This window comes from Scomber japonicus, chromosome 13 (genome assembly GCF_027409825.1).
Source record: "Scomber japonicus isolate fScoJap1 chromosome 13, fScoJap1.pri, whole genome shotgun sequence".
NCBI classification, from domain to species: domain Eukaryota; kingdom Metazoa; phylum Chordata; class Actinopteri; order Scombriformes; family Scombridae; genus Scomber; species Scomber japonicus.
The window spans coordinates 14,533,073-14,556,460 of NC_070590.1; the positions used below are offsets into that span (position 1 = coordinate 14,533,073).

Sequence of the window (23,388 nt, forward strand, 5' to 3'; positions counted from 1 at the left end):
CAGATAGATACGCTGCCACATACTTGTATGAGTCTACACTTTTTTTCCCTCTTTTTTTTAAAAGGAAAATCTTGCATAGTAAACCTTTAAGATGCTGCTGTCGAAATGCATGGAAAGGCTTGTGTTTTTGTTGGCAGAGACAGAGACAGACACGTTTGTTCATTGAATTCATGAAAGCAGTTTAACATCACACGTCTGCCCAATGACACAGCTGTAACAGTAAAATATGTCTGATGTTCAATTAACTTGATTGTAACCGAACTCACTGTCTATTTACATTTAATTTGGAAAAACTCCAAACAATTTATTGAAATGTAAGGTGAGTCACGTCAAATTTCTTCATAACTCTTAGACATTATACTAAAGTGCCATGTTTTGTGTTCAGTGAAAATGGTTAAGAACAGAAACAGTCAGTGATCAGTTTTAGATTCTATTGACATGAAATCAGCAATCACTATTGGCCCAAACATCCCTAATGTGAAATTATTAAAATATCATTGACAATCCTTTATAACATAATATAAATGACAAAAAGGCAGAATAGCACTTGATGAATAATGTCCTTCAGCTTGTAAATGCAAGAAAGACAAAACTGACTGTAAGCTCCTAATTCTACATTTCCCTCATTACGCTATTGTTTTACACATTTAACTAGATTTCACTTGAAGCTATAATTTGAGAATATAAAAGAGTGACCACTAATGGCAAAGTTAGGATATAAGACTGAGCCAGCTAAAGTAAAGATTCTAATGTGCTGCTGAAGACTGAGAGCTATCTAGAGGTGAGCTCAATAGACAATTTACTAACTCAAAAATGAGATTACAGACTCGTCCATGTCACTTATTTGATCATTTGAAGAGGCGATCCACACCTGCACACACAAGCAGTAACAATACCTACTTCATCTCTGGTCATTTGTCAGGCAAAATTACAATTCTTAAATAAATGTACAGTAGTACACAGAATGTACACAGAAATGCTGCTCACCTGAAAGCTCTTTGGAGTCTAAATGGGAAAAACTACACTGAACAAAGTTGTGGAAAAGTAACAACAGCCAATGAAGTACTTTGCACAATATCTTCTCTCACTGTCACACCAGTCATGATTTAATGTAGCAGGCCGTAGTTTAGACTTTGTAGTTTTACTGTAACACAGGTAAAAGTTGTCTTAATACATACAGTAGCTTTTGTCATGTAAATCAGGTGTTTTCATGTGCTGAGTCAGTGTATAAGACCCGTTGTCCCAAGCACAACTGAAAAAACAACAAACCACAGTTGAATCGCACTCGTCAGAGCTGAGCTCGCCTCGGACCGGTAAACAATTCTGCCGTCCAGAGGCTGAGTAGGTCTGAAGATGTCGGTCATCGGCTGCCCCGTCCAAAATCGACACTTCTGAGCGATTGCATCCAGCTAGAGTAGAGAGAAATAGAAAGTGTAACTTATTTATGAGCTGAATGGAGGTTTATACAGGGAGGAACGTGACAAGATGTCAGACATTTAGGAGTGCAGATTTGACTTGACAGAATTTGCGTAAGTTCATATTTTTACTATAGCTCTTATACCTGTTAAAAAAAGTCATTAACAAGAGACATGTCTCATTTATAATTCCCAAAATTGTAATAATAAATGTTTTAATTTATGTCTCAAATCAACACAGACAGGATGCTTTTAAAGGTGCAATAAATGACATTCAGCAAACAACTATTTTCGATGTAAAGAGATAGTAGAGTGGCAACGTAGCAGAGAATTAAGCCACACTACGTCTTCTCTTTTGGTGGCTGCACCAGCCGCACGTTACTGCATCTGAGTCCCTCCATGTCCTCTATGTCCATTTCCAAGATGGCACAAACTGAAATAATAGCTTAACAGTGCTCTAAAATATGTCTCTGAAAACATTTGAGGCAGAAAAAGGCAATGCAATAACAGAATCTTGATCCAAGTTTCATCAGCACTGCCCAGTGTGACAGTTTTATCTGAGTTTCATGAGCTGTCAGCTTTCTGGTGCTATAGAGCGACTTCTAGTGGCTGAAAATTGTGTATTGCAACTTTAATCTATTGAACAGAAATAGTTGCTTGCACACCTGTTGACTGCTGATGGAGAGAGTCTTGTGAAACACCGTCCAGGCAACTGCCTGTTCACATCCTGGTGTCGTCATGGAGCCCACATAGCGGTAGTAACTGTGGAGGTCCTTGGCGGCTGGGATGATGTCACTGAGTCGAAAGTTTGAAATCACTGTGGCGCTGCCTTAACACAGAAGAAAGGGTGAAAGAGAGTGAAGAAGCAAAGTTAGGATTTTGAGAAATTCAAAGTCACAAGCTGACGGCCTTATAATGTTTTTTAAAAAGTTAATGACTTTGGATTTTTATATTTTTCACATTTAAGTAACCAAACTCGTACCATTGTTCTGTACTTGGCCCAAAGCAGCTATTACTGTGTCTAAGTGAGGATGATCGTCTGGCGTTTCCTGTGAGGAAAACACCATCAGCTGTTTTATAATTTGTTTATATTTCACTAAGAGTTGTGAAGATGAATCTAGCACCATGCAGTACCTCAAACAGGAAGGCGAGCAGAGCTATACCCGCCATATCATGTTCTGCCTCTGCCAGAGAGCCGTACGGTTCCTTGATGTGGACTATATGCAGCTGGATAAACAGAAGAGAGTTACAGTATAATGAAGTACATTATATACAGTATACTGAGTGTGTTCAAACATTAACTGCCCTCTGATCGCTTTATGTTAAATAATTAATAATAGACAGTTGCAGTTTTCCTGTGATTTGCTGACTTATGTTTGGCGCTGTTTTGAAATATATGATAAATGTTAAAAAAACATTTTAAAAACTGTATTAACACTTAACTATATTTAGATAAATACTCCTGTATAGTTCACTTGTGTTTGCAGTATTGTAAAAGTAAAAGTTTGGAGAAGCTGAAGCAAAAAAATATGTTTTCCAATATAACACTATTGTTTCCATAGCAACAAATGATGTGTCCACTGTGTCCTCAGTGACGTACCTCCATTGGGAATCTCTCTCCATCGATGGTGTGCTCTGATCCTGGTCTCCCGTTCCCTCCCCAGTGAAAGTGAAACTGGGCAGCTCTGTAGTGACCCGGCAGAGCTCCTCCGGTTAGTCGGACTGACTGCGGCAGAGCAAAGTGAGCTGCAGGGAAGAGTCACAGTATAATAATCAGCCAGAGGTGTTCAAAATCTGGCACAAAAGTCGAGCAAAGGAGAAGAGAAGAGTGTAATTACCAGAGTGTCCTTTGTTTTCCACTGTAATGTTGATTCTGTTGGTGTGACCAATGAAGTCGAAGGGTGGCAGGGCGGTGTTGACGTGCACTTTGCTGGTGACTATGTTAATTGGGGATTGGCGTAATCCTCCACAGCTGGGAAACTGAGCTGCCCAGCGGCTCGGGTCTAAACAACAGAAATGGGAGCAACAGCATCACAGTTAAAGCATCGCTGACTGTATCGTGTCTGAATGTTCTTCTCACAAAGTACTATTTCTAAGTAACATTCAGTCCTAATGTTAAAAGATGACTAGTACTGCTGATCCCACTTCTTTTGGTTGAGAGTGTTTACTTCTCAATGAGAGATCAGCACAAAAAATTTGGCTGTAAAACAATTTCTTATTTTTTGTACTTTGTTTTAGTAGCATTTAAAGGCTGTGCAGTATTTCCATTTAAGCTTTTTTTTTTTATTTTGCAAGTTGCAACGTTTGAGCCTGATTATTCCTAGTAGTATAGTATTATAATCTTTTTAATTCCGTCTCTATTCATTTTCTAAGTGTGCTTTTAATTTTTATTATGAACAAAAATCCTCCTCTATACTTTTCTTTGCTTAGATGAGTGTAGTGAGTAGATGAGAAAGAATGATGTGTCACATGAAGTGAGAAACTTAGTGAGCAGCTCTCAGTGGAATGAACTGTTGATTGGATGTATTATTGTTTAATGCATCAGTGGCAGCTACTTGGGACTTAAATGTTTGTGGACTCATTAGTCATGATAACTTGATGAGGTAATATATGAAGGCTTATTGCTGAGTTCAATTTACAGCCAACACAACTGGACCATGTATCAAAGGGTCCAGGAAGAGTTCCGACTGAAATAGAGAGGCGAAGTCCCACCCCTTATACTGTTCATCATGTGACCTTATTTCAGAAAAAATATGTACAATAATCAATGCAGAGAGACAGATAATATTTTGATCCTGGTTGAATTAGGTGAGCCAGTTTCAGTGCTCTGGTTCTCTCACTGATATAACTTTTAAAAATAATGGAAGGTAGCCATCGTTAATGTTATTATTTACAGCTGTGCTTTTCCTGGTTTTCCTAGTCAAAATGTCTGCTCTAAAAAGGGTCTAGCAATTTTCTGTTTCAGTCTTTTTTCTTTTTTAAAAATATATATATATATTTAATGTTTGATGGTTCCAGCTCCTCAGATTTGCGGTTCAGAGATCACAAGCTTGTAATGGATATGTGTGTGTTCTTTAAATTTGGAGTTTTTCCCTCTTAAAATACTCGTGAGTCGTTCCACTTTGTCTTACCTCTGCATGTGTCATCACAGGAGTACTGGCTCTGGTAACACCACTGAGCTGAAGAGAAAGTAGAGCACTCAGGTCACATCCAGAAACGCACACACACACACACACACACACACACACACACACACACACACACACACGCACGCACGCACACACACACACACACACACACGCACACACACACACACACACACACACACACACACACACACACACACACACACACACACACACATACAGTATATTCCTGTGCAGGTACAGTTCTCCTTTGTGCTGAACAAGCTGCCCTCCTCTAGTTAATAAATGAGTATTAATTCTCACATTCACGCTCTATTAGCCTCAGTGGGGTTTTTTCTCAGTCAGCAATCTTACTGGCTGATCTGCTAATGCCTTCGTGCTCTGCAGCTGACCTTTGAGAAGTCAAAAAGGGCATAACGTTTTCTCTCTCTCACACACACACACACACACACACACACACACACACACACACACACACACAAGCCAAGATAATAATTAATTCTCACATTACTAATCATGTCCTTCAGTCGCCTTTATGTGTTCATTAGTTAAATATCAATTCTCTAAAAGGCAATTGTAAAAGAAAAGCATGACAAAATCATCACCAGTGACAAATTAATGAAGTATTAGAGTCTCAGTGATACAGGAACGATCTGATATAACACTGATTCACTCTTGGTTAAAACAGTCAGAACGCTGGATAAAAATAATATATATTATATTTTCTTTAGGAGCTGGGGGGTGCTTTTACATTTAAATTTTAATTTATATTTGATAATAGAGGCATTGTTATATTTGCATTTCATTAAGTTCTGTCTGTGGTTAAATTAATGATAATATTGAAAACTAACATGCTATTATTGACTAACATGGCGTATTAAAATAAATGCAGAAACTTCACTTCTTCAAGTAAAGGTCATTATCTTTTATGACTTCCCATCATTATATCTAAACAAATAATTTAGATAAAGTGTGATGACATTGATTGCATTCAGTATGAAGTGGACGGTTGGCTCAGGAAACCTTTATCCAGCTCCTTCACCACCTCCACACCACTGCATTAAATGTGTCCGTCCAACAGGTGCTGGTGAAGTCATTTACTGTTGTGCGGCGGTTGTGTATTGTATTGCTGATGTGAATGACACTCCAGTGTCTGACTCTGCGGTGGGAATGAAAGGCACTATAGAGAACCATTTAGCCAATATAGGAACACAGATTAACCCCGCTGCCTCCCACAATGCCATTCTTTGAAAGGGGATAATAGTTCTCACCAACTGAGAACAATGCACAGGTGGAGGCTGGCTTTTCTCCACCTGGCTCATACACCTGTGCCAAACTGAGCAGTACGAAAAAGTCAAACCTAAGATGTTCGGGTCGTAGCCTACTAGTTTTGTTTGCTTAAACTTGAATGTTATTTTCCAGTGAATGAAACTTAAATCCTTATCTTAAATCTGAGGATTCAAACCTTTTTTTTTTTTTAGCTTGTGGCCTCTTAAAACAAAGCAATGTCTGCTTGAAAAACCTCATCACCTGTCATGCATGCCTCCAAGTTTCATCCTGTTCAACCATATAGTTATTTTCTTCGTTGTTTAATTTGAATTATGCTAAAGGAAATTTACTAATTAACAAGAAAAAAGTCAGTCTGCTTTCCTCCCCTTTTATTTAAAAATCAATATCACAACCCCTCAGATTTATCCTGTGACCCCCAGATTAGAAAGCACTGCCTTACATTAAGGTCTCTAGTTAGAGAGTCAATTAAAAACTCCTAATTAAGAGTATACGTGAGGAAGGTGTAAACTAGGCCCAGAAAACTGAACCCGCAAGCACAGCTTTTGTATGCAGCATTTTAATTGTTTTATAGTAACTGTGTGTGTGTGTGTGTGTGTGTGTGTGTGTGTGTGTGTGTGTGTGTGTGTACGTGTGCGCGTCCTACCTGTGCACTGAGATAGGAGAGAGAGAAAAATCAGGAGGTAGAGAGAAAAATCCATGATGAGTACCAGCACACGACTCCTGATAGATGACCTTCAGCTGCCTTCACATACTGACTCTGAGCTGCATTTGAGGGTGGGAGGAGACGGTCATGGGATTATGACAAAATGTGTGTGTGTGTGTGTGTAAGAAAGGGGCGAAAACTCTGAGCAAATGCATCAACCTTGGCAAGGTGTGTAAAAAAGAGAAGACAGACACCTGCTGGCAAAATCAGATACTGTGGGGTCATTTCCAGTTTCCTGTGGGTCATATTTAAATAGAAGCTCCTTCTGCTTCCTCCGTCAGACTAAAAGTGGGTGTCACAATCCCATAAAAGCTTATTAAAACCTGGGTTTGAGTTTTTATAGAAGATGGAAATGTGACAAAATGAAGTATACATGAAAATGCCAGCAGACATAATAAACTGCTGGATAGGCTTTTTTATACGGAGGACATTTTGATATGTCACTGTAAGAAATAATAACATTAATGGTTCAATGTAGCTGCTGAACAACATGCTTTCTCTGCAGAAATGCAAGATAATTGTATTTTTGTTTTGTATTCTTGCATTTGAACATTTGTGTAATTGTTACTGATGTCTACAATGATGTGTCTACAACTGCTTCAATCAGTAACAATGTTTAATATTCTCTTGTGTCTTTGTGTGTTGTTGCTCACTGCATGGCATAGTGGGACACTTGAATGAACAGAGACTTCATTAATGGAGAGAGGGCAGGCTCAATTTGCGGCAGCGGCATCTTCCGCGGCATTTCTTGCGGCACCCAGAGATGCCGCAGCTAGATGTCGCTTGTAGGCACTTTCCGTGGCATTTTTTGCGGCATTTTCTGCGGCATTTCTTGCGGCACCCACAGATGCCGCAACTAGATGTCGGTAGTAGGCACTTTACGCGGCAATGATTTCATGACTGTGGCATGGTTTTAGGCTTTAGATGGCAATTTACAGACATGTCAACGTTAGAAAATAATTATGTTTTGATGCCACACATGTTAAACGTAGCCTAAAGAATACATATAGAATGGTTGCCATGTTTGGGTTTCCCTGTCCTCATCTTTCTTTATCCACTATAACTAAAATGGACGTGTGCTAAGGCAATACTTACAATAAGATTTGTGACACTTTATGACACAATGAGACTGCGTCACATTTTTAACATCAGCTTTTTAGGCAATTGGTCTATAATACTGATAAACGGATTTGTGTATTTTTGTTATAGTGTTGGAGATATGTGACATAATAAGAGGCAAGGCCTACTAAAATAGCCTATACTTAATTTTTATGAGAGATTTTTTTTTAAATTATGGAAAATTGTGTATAAAACCGCATTTTTAAATATCATAACCTACTTTGGAGAGTTACCTGTCACACCTGGCAACCCGAGAGCGTGTCAAATCATTTTTGAAGATATGATAACAGCAGACACAGAGGAAGAGGTAACAAGTTACTATTTCTGCACCTAACAAAAGAGCTTTACATATTGGCTCTCAGAAAGTACTGCTGCATCTTATTGTGAAATGAAAAAGTAATTTTGTATTACAGGTTTATGTTATAGCCCACTTAACTTGATCAGTAGTGAGTGCTGATTGGGGGAAGCCATACAGCACATTTAGAGACACCATATATCAAAAATATTAAATGTCACAGATATCTAAACATTTTGCCAGATCCATTATTGTATATTGTAAAAGTGGATCTAAACAAATACAAAATTGGTAGATGAAATCCATACATCTATCTGCTGTTGCTTATCCGGAAAAAGATCACAACGGTAACTTATTGGAAATTGAGATATTCATCACCTCAGCAACACCTTACAGGTCCTCCTTATTACGTACAAGTTATGAACTAGGCTCTATTGGTTAATGGTGTGCAATTAAAAAATTCAAAATTTTAACCCTATTTGAGAATGACATCCATACCTGGACCATGTTTTCATCTTCACTGCAGCAAAATGTGTTTCTCCGCGATGTTGTGGCAGCTGCAGACTGGTGCAAAAAGAGATCCTTTGAAGGACAATTGAAACTGCCAGCGGTTCTTTCAATGGACAACAAAGAAAAAAAGGACCTGCTGGAGGAACTGAAAGTGTGGAACGAGGACTACGACGAATGTTCTCCAGCAGAACACCTCACATTTGTGTTTGGAAAAAAGACCGAATATGACACTTTCAATCAAGAATTGATAGATAAAATGGACTTGAAAGTGTGGGCTAGATTTGAAGATTAATGTGCTTTATGCACACATCCACTACTTACTGAATTTCAGCCTGCTCCTGGTTTCCCGTCCTACAAACGGATTAATCCAGGTGTGTCTGACCAAAAGTTGAGGTCAGACACACCTGGATTAATCCGTTTGTCCAATAATGTAGGACGGGAAACCAGGAGCAGGCTGAAATTCAGTAAGTAGTGGATGTGTGCATATAGCTCTCTCTCTCTCTCTCTCTCCCTCTCCCTCTCCCTCTCTCTCTCTCTCTCTCTCTCTCTCACACACACACACACACACACACACACAACCTTGTTCAATTGTTGTGTTTGTTTCTTTTTGTTAATAAATTTTTATGGAAAACATTGCAAGGCTATTAATTGAAACCATAAAAATGTAATTTCAAGGGTTGAATTCATCAAAATTACGTATGCTTAAGGTTAGGAACAGGGCAGAAATGAAGAGAATTATTAAAAATAATAAATAAACAGCAGAACAAATCTATTAATCTGTTTGGCTATAATTTTGAGATGTTTCGTGGTTGATGGTTTATCTGGACAAATTGTAGTAGGCTATAATTTGGATATCATTGCTAAATACTTCCTCAGGTTTCCCCGAAATTCAAACTAATAGCCTATCCCGCACTTAGGCTATTATCATCTGCCCCGTCCCCCTACGTGTTCCTCCATGCTCCAGCACATGGTGACACAAGCATTATCCCCCGGCACACAGCGGCATGCCGTATCACATAATTGCACCCAGCAGCCGCGGCATCTCTGGGTGCTGCAAAAAATGCCACGGAAAGTGCCGCAAAAAATGCCACGGAAAGTGCCTACTAGCGACATCTAGCCGCGGCATCTGTGGGTGCCGCAAGAAATGCCGCAGAAAATGCCGCAAAAAATGCCACGGAAAGTGCCTACAAGCGACATCTAGCTGCGGCATCTCTGGGTGCCGCAAGAAATGCCGCGGAAAGTGCGGCTGCCGGCGGCAGCCAGCGGCACTTTCTGCGGCATCTCTGGGTGCCGCAAGAAATGCCGCGGAAGATGCCGCTGCCGGCGGCAGCCAGCGGCACTTTCTGCGGCATCTCTGGGTGCCGCACGAAATGCCGCGGAAGATTCCGCTGCCGCAAATTGAGCCAGCCCCTACTGCATAACACCTGTTTTCTTCCTAATATATAGCCTAATTTAAATGTTCTGCAGTGAGATAGGCCTGTTCATTCTTAATTATCAGATTAATACTGGATGGACGTGCTGGTTTACTGGAGTTTTATTAGTGACACCTGTGTTTTTCTATCTCAAGTCAAACTGTAAAAACATTTGTATGCATGGTGATGAAAATATGGCTCAAAAATGGAAATGGAGGAGCAATTTATTTTTTTTGGGGGGGGGGGGGGGGGGGGTGTCAAGTGGCCTCCGTCACTTGGTGTTTTTTTTTATGTGAGTGGACCTCATTAATACCATAGATAGACGATTAATACACGCACCTATAGTCACCCACTTTGTCGTCGGTCACATGTGCTCATTGGCTTTGGAGACATGCGCTGCCTCATCCTAAGCACTGATTGGCTGGTGTGTGTGGTGTCGTATGAAACAGTCACGTGTCCCAGAGATGCACGCAGAGTCAGGAAATGACGTAAACGGACCGTATATGGTTTGTTATGTGTGTTATTACGTTAAGTGTTGGACTAAATACATGGAGATATTGAGGAAAGTATTCCGGTTTTATGGAAACGGATTTCATATTTCACAAGAATGGATACTTGGCGAGCTGTACAGAAAGTCCTGAGTCATAAGATGATCGTTGTGGATAAAGGGAAGACTTTGAAGGTATGTAGCATTATAGCTTTTCTTACTTTAGCTAAGTGGCTAGCCGAGCTAACCGCTAATACTTTTACGGCTGTGAGCAACCATATAAGTCGTGAGTGGTCTTGAATGAATCAGGACAATCTAAGCTTTCCAACAATGTATGGCATGAATATATATGTTTAAAGGTTGGTGTTTAAAACATTCAGAAGAACTTGTGGCTACCTCCCAACTTCCGGTCCGTCCCGTAGGCGGAACAGCGTGTTTTACGTGTCTGCAGTTCCGATCCTTCATGTTGGCTGAAACAGACAAGTCACCCTCAAACATGCTGAAAACCAGATTGAAGTTTGGCCAGTGCAGTTAGTCGTCCCTAATGTTTATGTGGCTTTGAGGATGTTCCTCACGGTGCTGGTGACAAACTATGAGGGGGAGCGCTCATTTTCTCATTTGGGGAGACTCAAAAATGAGCCTGAAGTCCTTTTATCATTACGGGAAATAGAGTCTGAACCTGTCAGAGACAGACTTTAGAAATGTTGTGGAGGAGTTTGCTAGGAGAAAGGTCATTGCATACGGGAACTACTCCAATGTGTGTGTGTGTGTGTGTGTGTGTGTGTGTGTGTGTGTGTGTGTGTGTGTGTGTGTGTGTGTTGTTAATGTGCATTGTGAGTTTTTTTTTACTCTGAAAACATTTGTTGTTGGGATGTTTGATATTGTGGAGATTCTAAAAACAGGTTGTTTGCTATTCTTTGAAGTGTTTCTGCATATCTGAGTGTAGACTGTTTTGATAATACACACACACAAACACACACACATTCACTGCATGTGCTGAGAGTCTGGTGTTGAATTTATCAGTCAGTGTGAATCCTGTGCAAGTACAGGAGTTTCCAACAACTACTACATCCACACTTGTGCACTAGTAAACTAGTTGTCTGTTGTATTGGTGTGTGTGTGTGTGTGTGTGTGTGTATTTAACCATTTCCATATAAATGGGATAAAGATGTGGTTTTCAAGCAGAAATTTACATTGAACATGTTTCTTTTAATCTTTGCACTTTCATCAAACTGTACTGTCCTCCGTCCGTCTTCTGCTGCTTATACGGGGTCGGGTTGTAGTTCTGCTTGAATTTCCTCTCAAAATGCAGATTGATGATTTCAAGCCCTAACCTCCCTAGAGCGGTCGTATCCTTCTCACCTTTTTCACCCATGACCCGTTTTCATGTCTGATGATGAGAAAGCTCAGGAACATCTTGGTTACCAAATGTCGCATTTTCATTTTCTAAATATGAAATTGGCAGTACTGTTCTCAAAGTTTAAGCATTGCAAGTCCTCCATCATTTCCTATTAGTATAAAATGCAGAGGTATCAACAACGTGCAGTAATTCTGTAAGACTAGCACATTACTTGCGTTTTATATGTTGAGCAACTCTTCAAGTCTTGATGGCCTTATTTTCAGGATCACTTTTATTCTTAATCATTTTGACTCATATGTGGGACTGGGAGTTTAATTCTAACCCAGACTACAGGAGAGGAAGTTTAGGAAACCACCACCACCTCCAACATAATATATAACATGTAAGATATTGTACTAATACATAACAAAAATAAAAATATCACATTATATACATGTATAAATATATTTATTTGTATATCAGTCCAATACAGAAATACATGTAGATATATTCAACTATTAATTAAAAGTATTTAAATCTTTGATAGTATGATTAAAAAAACACAGTCAGCAACTACAGTTGTTTAAAGATCGACAAACAAGTTACAATCATAGTTGAATTTGTTAAAAGGCATTTGGTGTTTTAGAAATAATGAAATGAAATAAAATTTGCATGATGGTGTCTGATTCTGACAGGCTGACAACTCATGATCAAACATTCCAATCAACATGTTGTCTTCATCTCTGCCGTCACAAAAAAGTCACATACTGAAAAAACAAGCAAACATACACTCAGGTCCCTTTAGGCTGAATAATGGTTTATCCATTATTGAAATATATTGGACCCTAAGTGAATGGTATTTAATTATTTAACAATGAAAACAAAACAAGAGATGTCAGGTCAGTTATATTCTATTAACTTCATCTTCAGTGAGCATTGATTGCTACAAATATTGTTATTTCACAGTGATGACCTGACTTCAGTCTTAACAAGAGCTTTACACACAATTTGTTACTTCATTTAAAATCATTCATAACATAATCACGACAATAATTTGTCAATTATATAGTGTGTTTAAACATGTCCTTCAAATATGCAAACCTGTTTTAACAGGTTAAAACAACAGGTAGTGATACTGAACACAAATGTAAGAGGCGTGCAGGAATAAATAGTTACTTTCTGAAAATGAGAGTGCTCACTACACTGTGAAAGTTACGATAATGTTACTGAAATAAAGAATGATTTAAGGCAACACCCTAAACATTCACTGTACTGCAGCATTAGTGTCTCGTGCAGATTTTGATCTCATTCATTCAGAAACTCATTGATGTGATGTTATGATCTTCATTCTGCTGCTTTTCTTCTCTCAGGTCCTCAGGGTTATAGAGGTTTGTTGTCTGCAGAGCAGTGTGATGTCTTCAAAGGAGATAATTCTGAGAAAAGGATATAATTCAGTTAGAGGCCTTTTAGTCTTTATGAATATGTCTTCTCATCTGTATTCATACTTCCTGCTGAATGACTGATTTTAAATGTACAGTAAGCTGTGACATTTTGCCTGCTGGCAGTGTTGTGATGGTGATCTGATGTTTGAGTCCCTGTCCTGTCTGCATCCTGTTTTGTGCATGAGCACTGAGGTGACCTGAAGTGCATTTCTGCCAACTGTAGGGGGCAGTAATGCTTATTGAGAGTGACAGATTTTTGTAAACAAAACAATTAATATTTAGATATGTCTGTGAGCAGGACGAGCATATGATGCTTGATGGTTGAGCTGACATTATGCTACTGGATCAAATATAATATGATATATGATTTGATGATATTTAATCTTGATTTCGTTTGACAGAGAGGAGGTCATCTTACATTCAAGGATTAGACAATAACATGTTCACAACATCAGAGAAACTTGTTGAATAGACTACAATGAGTGCTGCATTATGGGTAGCTTGTTGTCTTCATGTTGCTAAGCTAGGGACTTTCTTTAAGTCAAGTGTGTCTGTTAAAGTAAGTCATCTCTGAAAGTGTTATATTAGCTTAGTTTAATCTGCACTTTTTGTGAAGGCTCATATAACATGTTTTTCTCTCATGTGTGCAGCTACACTTCCCCCCCGATACAAGATGCAAACCTCATGTAGCTACAAACATGTTTTGTCTGTTCATCACTTTGGTGAGAATGAAGTGACCTACAGTATTGAATTTCCTCACAGTGTGAAGTCAGTGTTGGTCTTTCTCTTCATTACTCACCTGTAGTACAACAGCAGCCATCACAACCAGGGCGGCTAACAGCGCCATCCGCCCCATCCAGCCCAGGTCTACGTTCTTCAGGATGAAGAATCTGGCCCAGCCCAGTTTCTTGGGTGTGTGAGGCGGGTACCGCATGCTGTTCACCCCCTCCATTTTCAGCTGTTTGATCAGACAACCACGCAGGTGGCTCAGCTGGTCAAAACTGAACTTGCCGTGGTAGCAGCCCATACCACTGTTTCCTGTACACGAAAAAAGGGAAATATTTGAACTCTGTCAGCAAATATCGGCCTCCAGTTTGATGGCAGGAAACACAATGTCACTTAAAAAATGTTCCATTAGTGCTGTATATTACCAACAAGATTAAGTTTTCTTTATTTAATCCTCAAAGTTATTGTTGGATCATGGTAACTGGAGAAAGCAGCTGCTATCTTGAATTTTGTGTATGCCGCCAAAAAGTACAGTATTCATGAGTTGAATGTTGTCAGGAAATCAACCCCAAAGTAAAAATGGACTGTGTGGTTTATTGTCTAATAAAGTTTACTCAGATTAATTAACTCTAAAATCTCAGGGCAAAGTTTTATTGAACAAATCATGAGGAGGAGATTTCAAAACTGTTACATGTTACAGTCACTGTGACAGATTAACTGTCTCAAACAAGGTCCAAGTTTTTTCAAGATTTTCTTAACAACCTGAAATGAATGTCTGAGAGGTATGAAGTAAGTCTGAAATGTTATAGTATGCTTTGGAAAGTGGGTTATCAGTGAAATACAAAACCAATATCAAGATCTTTTCAACTACAGTCAGTGGCCTGAACGGGGAAGTGTTTTTGAAACCTTTATTACACCTAATAATCATTTGGTAAACCACATACCACTGTGCCTGTCAAAGTCAGTCATTAACTCAGTCACACCCCTGCTCTTCAGAAAGTCTGTTTACCAAGAATAAGTAAGGCAAGGCAAGGCAAGGCAGTTTTATTTATATAGCGCATTTCATACACAATGGCAACTCAATGTGCTTTACATAAAACAAGTAAAAGGGAGAGAGACTGAACTCCTGATTGTAATACAGTTTCTGGTGTGCACTCACCCACTCCTCCGAAAGGCAGAGAGCTGACAGAATAGTGAACAAGACAGTCGTTGGCCAGCAGTCCTCCACTGGAGGTCTCATCTCTCATCCTGCTTATCACCTTCAGAAAGAAGAGAAACGGTTTATGTCGCACTCACAAGTCTTGATTTCTACAAATCTGAATCTACAACTGAACACATGCTATTCTGTTCACTGCTGTGCTGTATGTGTCCGCACCTTGTCATCTGCTGTAAAGACATAGAGGGCCAGAGGTTTCTCTCCTTTGTTGATAAACTTGATCGCTTCATCCAAGCCACTGATGGATAAAATGGGGAGCAGAGGTCCAAATATCTCCTCCTGCATCACCTTCGCATCTGGCTTCACATCCCGCAAAACTGTGGGGGCTGAACATGGCAGAGAAACACTATTTATAGGATGCTTGTGTTCTTCATTGCTTAGTATGGTACATAATGAGCCTGTTAAGTGTAGTAAATCTGCATTACTGTCTGCATAAAACACAATCACAGATCACCTCCTGATAAAGCTTGTAAAACATAATGTGAACAGCTGTCAGATGTCAGAAGTATTACCGATGTAGCAGTCTGACTCATCATTGTCTCCACCTACAGCGACGGTGCTGTCTTCCAGCATGGCCATTATCCTCTTGAAGTGGCGCTGGTTGATGATGCGTCCGTAGTCGGGGCAAGTCTTTGGGTTTTCTGTGTAGAACTCCTGCCAACCAACAACAAACAACGTCATAACTTTAGCTGTTTCAACAATTTCATATCTAGTGGTTCTTCACTCATTTGTGAGATCTGGGCAAAGACTGAACAGAGGAACGAGCCTTTGAAACATTGATGGGTTCTTTGGCACTTTGCCAGCACAACAAACATTTTGAGGCGATCAGATCAGATCAAGGCACGGCTTGGTTTGAGGGATGAGACCATGTCAGGTCGGCCCTCCTACCAAACAGGACCACACTAACACAATGTTATCCCATGCAGTGTAAATGACACAGCACTTCTAAAGCAGACTATAACGTGCCTGTAGAAAATGATTATTAGTCAAACACAGTTTACATTTTGAATAGTATAAAGTTATGACTGACTGAGGACTTTATGACTTTACAGGTTACTAGTATTAGTTGTATGAGGATCTCTGCTTTCAAAAGTCATAAGTTCCTCAGACAAAGTTACCTCCTTTTGGAACATTTTCAGAATGAAAGTTTGTTTAGCACTAAGCTTTCAGATCTTCAGTACCTTAATAGACTTCTTGACCTCTTCAATAACTCGGTCCTGGATGCTGGGCTCACAAAGGATGTAATCCGGGGCGATGCAGGTCTGCCCACAGTTGGTGTACTTTCCCCAGACGACTCGCCTACACATTGATGGGAAAGTGAAGATGATGAGTCTCAGGAAGGGGCAGGTACAGTGTGAGAGAGGCTGGTTGGAAAGCATTTTGTTTAAATTAAAATACTCAAGAGAAAAAGAGAGAGAGTATTAAAGAAATATATTGCAGTGAAAAGAAACCAAACCATATTTTAACATTGCTTTAACCTGCAGGCTATGTTTATGTCACAGTTCTTGTCGATGTAGCAGGGGCTCTTCCCGCCCAGCTCCAGAGTGACGGGTGTCAAGTTTTTGGCAGCGGCCTCCATGATCACCTTTCCCACCATGCTGTTGCCTGTGTAGAAGATGTGATCGAAGCGCTGGCGCAGCAGCTCCTGGGTCTCTGGCACACCTCCGGTTACTACAGGGTAAAGCTCCTGGAAGGTAAAAACACACATTTATGTATCACTGTCCTGCATGTGGAAAAACGAATAAAATATTATCGACTATAAACAGAGCAAAAAGTGTGTTTCTGTCCAGAGGGAAAGAGTAAATGTTGTTAACCTTTGTGGAACTGAAGCCTATCATTACTACTATCCATATTTGGTGAGTGTGGAGGATTAAAATATTTTACCATGCAAAGAATATAAATGAACTGACTTGTATTTCATCTGTTCATAAGATCTTGTTTAACTCTCACAAGTCCTCTGATACATATGATGCTGATATTAAGTGACCCATCCTTACTTTGTCGATGTAAACTGGCAGCAGCTCCTCCATGACCTTTGCAGTGTGAACACAGACCTCAGAGGGCTTCACCACAGCTGCATTGCCTGGACAGGTAAATGACAGAAGTATATAATTAGACACTTGTAGAATTATGTAACATATATCTTTTTTATTTTACTCTGAATATTCATTTTCTTTTAGGCTATTTTTCCAGTTTTGTTTACAGAGTGTGTCAACATACATTGAAGTAGTGGGAGCATTAAAATGACCATTTGTAATCTTTAGATTGATTGATTGATTGATCTCGCCTCTGACAAGTGAAAACTAAATCAAACCTTAACTTAAGATGCACATTTATTTATTTGATACTTGAAATTTAAGTAAATCCACTTACAAATACAAACTTATATTCAATGCCATAAATTGATAAATGAATGAATAAATAATTCAATATGTAATTAAATCTAAATATTTGAGTGTCAATGTTTTATGTACAGCTGCCTCATGTCTAAACTTTGTTTTTTTTTATCATTTATATCCTGCGTCAATCAGTAGGAATGACTTGTGACCCACTAGGCAGATCTGATAGTTATTGTAGGATCTGATAATGTTGGAGCAAAGGATAAAGTCCATACTGTGCAAACACACGACATGACCCTAGTCCTACAGGCATCAACGTTTGAGTCAAAACAGGTTTTATACAAATTAAAACAAATAAACCTCCAATCTGCAGTAGCTCTACTAAGACTAATATGCAAAACTACCACTGGAGAAAAGTAACAAACAAGAGATCCAAGTACATAAAGAATCAGACAAAAGACTTAAAAATCGAGCAGTGTCATGCTAAACAGTCACAAGCAAACACTCCTCACTGACGTTTGCATCACAAAGTGATCAGAGGTTAGGGCACAGAGTGGCCTTTTAGTGCAGCTTTAGAAACAAATGAATTATGCATGAGTTGCTTATTCATTTGTTGGACCTTTGAGCTATCACTGATAGGAACAATGAGTTGAGACATGCATGTTCATGCACACGTAAAGCTGCAAAAATATATCATGGCATGTGTGTGACAATTACAGTAGATATACATGTTGTAGGACAGTTTTTGTTCTGAATCTGTTGCTAATCTTGTAAGAGCTGCCATTATTAGTCAATGAATCAATTAGTCAATCAATTGAAAATTCTTCGACAACTATTTTGACAACTGAATAATTATTTTAATAATTTTTGAGGAATAATGACCCCAAAAATGGCAAGATTTTTGAAGACATTACCTTGAACTCTGGTCAAATTATAACATATTGAACCATTTTCTGACATTTCACAGACAAAATGATGAATCAAGAAAATTAAAGTAATTGTTAATTGTTAATCTTATAACCATGACTCTCTTATGGCTGCAGAGCAGAGTTCACAGCGGGACCTTTGACTCACTAATCATAAGCCGACGGACAGTAAAGACTGTTAGGCAACGCTGGGGTGAAAAGGAACTGGAGTGGTTAGGATCACAAGACAAAGTAGGGAACTGAACAGGACTAAACAATAAATGAAGAATAAGAAAGAAAGGAACAATAAGTGTGCTGACGTCACCATAATGAGGCTTCACAAAATGAGCTTTGTGATGTTTTACTGACTGTACACGCCACAAAATGAAAAGCTATCAGATGTTTGAAACTTGATCTGAAATATTGTGTAAGCCTACCTTTTAGAGGATAGGTTCTTTATTTTAAAGTCTGTCTTAAAACAACAGTCAGGTGTCTATATGAACACCGAAAGAGGTTTTCCCCACTGTAATCATTCCTCCTGTTCATACTGACAATTAAAAGAGCTCCTTCAAATGTACTTTTAGTGTAAGTGATGAGGGCCAAAATCCAAAGTGTTTTCCACACAGTCAAGTTGATGTGAATCTTATATGAGGCTTCAGTAGTCTGAGTTAGTCATATCAAGTGGATATCTGCCACATTTACAGTCTTTTTAGCATCTAATTCTCTATTTGTGTTTCCTCTGACAGTGTTTCCCTGTTGAGCTGTGGTGGAAGTATAGTAACAAAAAGAGTCTTTGTCACTAAAAAGACTAACATTGAAACATATCTACTTGATTTGACTCATTTCATATCAGCTTCAGATAAACTTTTAAAACATTGTTGCTCAGGAGGAAGGATTACAGCAAGAAATTTGGGCATCTGTATGTTGTTTTAGGACAGATTTGAAAAATTGTGAGCCTATCCTTAAAACAAATAAATTATTCAGTGCCTCTTGCCTTTTTGTGTCATTTTAAAATTGCTGGAGTGGACGAAAGACACAAATCCTGCATCAGTGTCTGAGATATTGTGCACAGTCAGACAAAGTTCATCTCAGGGAAAAAGCATGATGAAGTCAGATAAAAATGTGAACGCTGACCTCGTTACATCACACATACATGCAGACACACTGCTCTTTCATTCCCCACACCCACAAATCCCCCAACACACACACACACACACACACACACATTCAGCATTTTGTATTTACTTGAGATTGTAATGCCTGTTGTGCTCTATTAAATACTATTGTCTGGACCTCAGGAAGACTAGCTGTCGTCTTGGCGTCAGCTAATGGGGATCCTTTTAAATAAACAAATAAACAAATAAACAAACACATTCAGCATCCTACAGTACCAGCAGCGATGGCTCCGATAAGTGGCTGTATGGTGACGGCCCAGGGGTAGTTCCAGGCCCCGATTACCAGCACCACTCCCAGCGGCTCCGGCTTGATGTAGACGGTGTCTGAGATGGTCAGCAGGTTCTTCTCCACAGGCCGAGGGGCTGCCCACTCCTTCAGCTTCCTGATGGCCAGGCTGAGCTCCCCCTCCAGCCCCAGGGTCTCATACAGCTGGGTCCCAACCTCACTCTGGGGATGAAGACAATCACAGTGGCTCTGCTCATTACTCATGTTGGTTTTTTGTCATTTTCACTGTATGTTTTCTTTCTAAAGCCTGTTAGCAAAGTCTTAAAAAATGATAATCAGGGCAGGATAACTGTCATTTAATCCCTTTCTTAGTCAAGATCTTAATATGTTTCATAACCTACCTTTCACTTCATTCATATTGCATCTTAAACATGTTTCATATCTCTTGTCTTTTAAGATTTTATTTCATTTTTTACTTCCTCTGCTTTCTGAGAAGATTGTATCAGTTGTTTGTTCATATGATTCAGTTGTCTAGTTTTTTAGTTCTTATTTTCTAATATACTCTAATGTCAGATATTGAATGTTTGGCTCAGTTTTAATAAAGGTTGGTGAAGTGTTTAAACACCAGTGACAACAATGAAAATGAGTCCAGGATTTGGTCCTGAGTCCTGACAATGTATTAAACCCATTAATATACACTTGATACAACATGTAGCATTGAAGTAGCCCGACATTAATTTGCAGTTTTATTCCAGTTTTTGTTATTCTCTACTCTACTCTCTTTTGTATTCTCAAGCTTGTTGGTGACCAGGTATTAATTATTTTGGATTATAAAGAGCCCTTCGCTCACCTTATTGAGGTCTTTCTTGACGGCATCTGAAATCTCTTTCTGTCTCTCAGTGAACATCCGCTGCAGGTTCTTCAGCTGGCGGATGCGGTGCTCTAAACATTTAGACCTGCCTGTTTCGAAGGCCTTCCTGGCACGAGCCACTGCCTGCTGCTCCCGAGACATCCTAGGGAAAAAATACAACACTTAATTGATTTATAGTCAGACTCTCTGACTCCAGCTTCACAAACGTGAATATTTTCTGGTTTACTTTGTCTGAATATCTTTGGGTTGTGGACTTTTGATCGGGACAAAACAAGATGTTTGAGAATATCATCTTGAGCTTTTTGAAACTATCGTTTGCAACTCTTCACCCATCATTTCTGCCCATCTTCAATCATCGCTGTGGGATAAAAATGGTGACAGTACAGTGGTGGAATACTTAAAGTACTCAGAGTATTTAAAGTCTCACTCCACTCAAAAATAGGTTTATCTTCTTGTTCTTTCAGTTAAATGTTTGAGCTTCACTGTGCAGAATGATGTATGTGCAGAGTTTGACACTCTGAGGCTGTTTTCACATTCATCTGCTGAAAGTGGAAAGTTTCTCTGAGCTCATTGAAAATCTGATTTTTAGGGTCGGGCTAATGTGCATGATTTGTGACATCACAGCGAGTTTACGGCCAACCCTGGCTCAGTATTATACTCAAACAGATGGGCTGTGTAAATTTGAAGACTGAGAATGGACTATTATATATATTTGCATATTCATAGATTCTGTAATGTTTAATAAGGGAGAAAGAGAAAGTGTAATTTCAAGGAAAAACATAATTTAAGTTTTTTTGTTGTTGTGGTAAAGAGTATATATATCTCATACAACATGTCTGGAGGTTCTTTGAGTACTTACACTTTCTGGCAATTTTAAAATTTCTACCCCATTAGTTTTTACTTCACTGCATTTATTACACAGCTATTACTTTTCATATTCTGGACATTTTTGGACAGAAAACAATGAATTTATATAATATTCAAATTTGGTCCATATTCAAACATACAAATCATATACAAAGTAGACAAAACCTGCTCCACAGTGCATGAGTAAATATTAATCCAGTTTTATAATGTGTTACTTTTACTTCAGACACTTAAAATACTCTTTGCATAAGACGTATTAAAGCTTATGTATTATATTGTGGTAATGGTGGTAGATATTGTGGTAGAAGATCTGAATGCTTCTCTGCTTCACACATATACAGTACCAGTCAAAGGTTTGGACACACTTTCCCATTTACCATCAATGAGAAAGTGTGTCCAAACTTTTGACTTGTACTGTATCTTATCTTTTGCTTAAAGAAGGCACACATTGAACGCACCTCCTAACGCCTTTTTAATGACCCATCTCCACCTCTTCCTCCTCCGGCCAAACGGTGGGGTCTTTGTCTCTACTGCTCTTTGTTTATAGAAACGGATCAGGGTTTTCTACCAGTTCAGAGTAACTGGAAACCAGCAGGAGACTTCTTACAGTTTCTGGGTCAGAGTTAAAGCTGCGTATTTACACGCACTCCTGTAGCAACATCCGGTTTATACGGCCCCTATGAGCGTAATAACGGATCATAACACTTTGCAACTACCGTAACTATTCTAAAACTGCTACATTATAACTCAATAATCTATCACACTGGTGGATTGAGACTTTTAAAGCACACACAGCTGCTATCAGTTTGTTTCGCATTTCCGTTGATCGCCGGTATGTCGGCCTTTCGTCAACAATCCTAAACTAGATATATATAATACTGCACAGCTGGTTTAGTTGAATTCCTACCTACCTGAGTGATTTGAGTTGAGTAAATTTCTTGAGGTCTGTCTCAGTGTGGATGGTGAAATGTCTCGCAGCAGCGGTAGAGGAGCTGAATAATGACAGCAGTGGAGAAACACCCAGCTCTCCTTCCCCGTTAGGTCACACCCACACAGGGGCAGGACCTGTGTGTGTGTGTGTGTGTGTGTGTGTGTGTGTGTGTGTCAAAGGCTACTCAAACTTAAAGTTCACAATTTATTAGATCTGTCTTAAAACAATAGTCAGGCGCACAAATTAAAACTTACACTTGTTTTTTCTTACTGTGTATTTTACTGTTATTGCTATTATTTTCTTTTTACCATATTATTTAATTGTATTTATTGTATTCAGTTTACCTCGATTTTACTTTACTAGTTTTAATCTTCCCTTCTTGGGACGGGTGTAGCACATTAACCTGTCTATGTTTATTGTGTCTCTCCCTATTAAGTAAACCAAGAATAGTAATCATTCCTCCTGTTCATACTAACCACTAGAAGATTCCTTTATAAGGCACTTTCATAAGTCCACAATCCTCCTGCATTTAATGTGTTTGAAAGTTTATATGAAGATATATTTGAAGATAAAACAACTATTCAACCATCCAAATTAGTCAAATAACAAAATCCAGCCCCTCTTTCTGTTACCATACCTACACTGCAAGTGGACAGAAAAATGCTGCCAATCAAGACACAGCTGAAGCCTCGAATTCATGGGAGTCATTTCAATCCATTTTAAACAGTAGAACAGTAGAAGTGTTTCAATGCCAATGTTTCCTTTTTCAGCTCAGGTGTTGTTTTCAGTGCAGTACCAAAACTAAAACTCCCCATGAAATGTCCTCCCATGACTTCTACTTCCTGTTAAACAAAATATCTTAAATGGTGACATCATCCTGCACTAGTGGGCGTAAATTAAAATTTCAACTGATAAAACCATTAAATCTTTGAACATCTGGTCTTGTCCATTAAAATAAATTTGTGTTTCTCTCC

General features: G+C 39.0%; 2 protein-coding genes across 2 annotated transcripts; both read right to left on the minus strand.

The window, feature by feature from the left end:
* Positions 1-1,220: 1,220 nt before the first annotated feature.
* Positions 1,221-6,549, minus strand: ca4c (carbonic anhydrase IV c). The gene is made up of 8 exons (XM_053331068.1): positions 6,495-6,549; positions 4,547-4,594; positions 3,254-3,418; positions 3,016-3,161; positions 2,550-2,642; positions 2,398-2,464; positions 2,081-2,244; positions 1,221-1,409 (listed from the first exon to the last, which is right to left on the minus strand). The coding sequence occupies exons 1-8, from the start codon at positions 6,547-6,549 to the stop codon at positions 1,221-1,223; spliced, it is 927 nt and encodes a 308-aa protein (XP_053187043.1).
* Positions 6,550-12,169: 5,620 nt separating this feature from the next.
* Positions 12,170-22,507, minus strand: aldh3a2b (aldehyde dehydrogenase 3 family, member A2b). Its single transcript, XM_053331354.1, has 11 exons — positions 22,395-22,507; positions 20,596-20,758; positions 19,736-19,967; positions 17,098-17,183; positions 16,579-16,787; positions 16,282-16,399; positions 15,613-15,754; positions 15,260-15,426; positions 15,044-15,143; positions 13,958-14,196; positions 12,170-13,149 (listed from the first exon to the last, which is right to left on the minus strand). The coding sequence occupies exons 2-11, from the start codon at positions 20,755-20,757 to the stop codon at positions 13,135-13,137; spliced, it is 1,470 nt and encodes a 489-aa protein (XP_053187329.1). The 5' UTR covers position 20,758; positions 22,395-22,507; the 3' UTR covers positions 12,170-13,134.
* Between the last annotated feature and the right edge of the window lie 881 nt (positions 22,508-23,388).

Coding starts and splice junctions, on each gene's coding strand:
- ca4c (XM_053331068.1), bottom strand. CDS start 6,549: ATGGATTTTTCTCTCTACCTCCTGATTTTTCTCTCTCTCCTATCTCAG. Junction 4,595..6,494: donor TCTCCTATCTCAGTGCACAG/GTAGGACGCGCA, acceptor CTTTCTCTTCAG/CTCAGTGGTGTTACCAGAGC. Junction 3,419..4,546: donor CTGTGATGACACATGCAGAG/GTAAGACAAAGT, acceptor TCTGTTGTTTAG/ACCCGAGCCGCTGGGCAGCT.
- aldh3a2b (XM_053331354.1), bottom strand. CDS start 20,757: ATGTCTCGGGAGCAGCAGGCAGTGGCTCGTGCCAGGAAGGCCTTCGAA. Junction 16,788..17,097: donor TGCCAGTTTACATCGACAAA/GTAAGGATGGGT, acceptor TTTACCTTCCAG/GAGCTTTACCCTGTAGTAAC. Junction 15,755..16,281: donor AGGTCAAGAAGTCTATTAAG/GTACTGAAGATC, acceptor GTTGGTTGGCAG/GAGTTCTACACAGAAAACCC.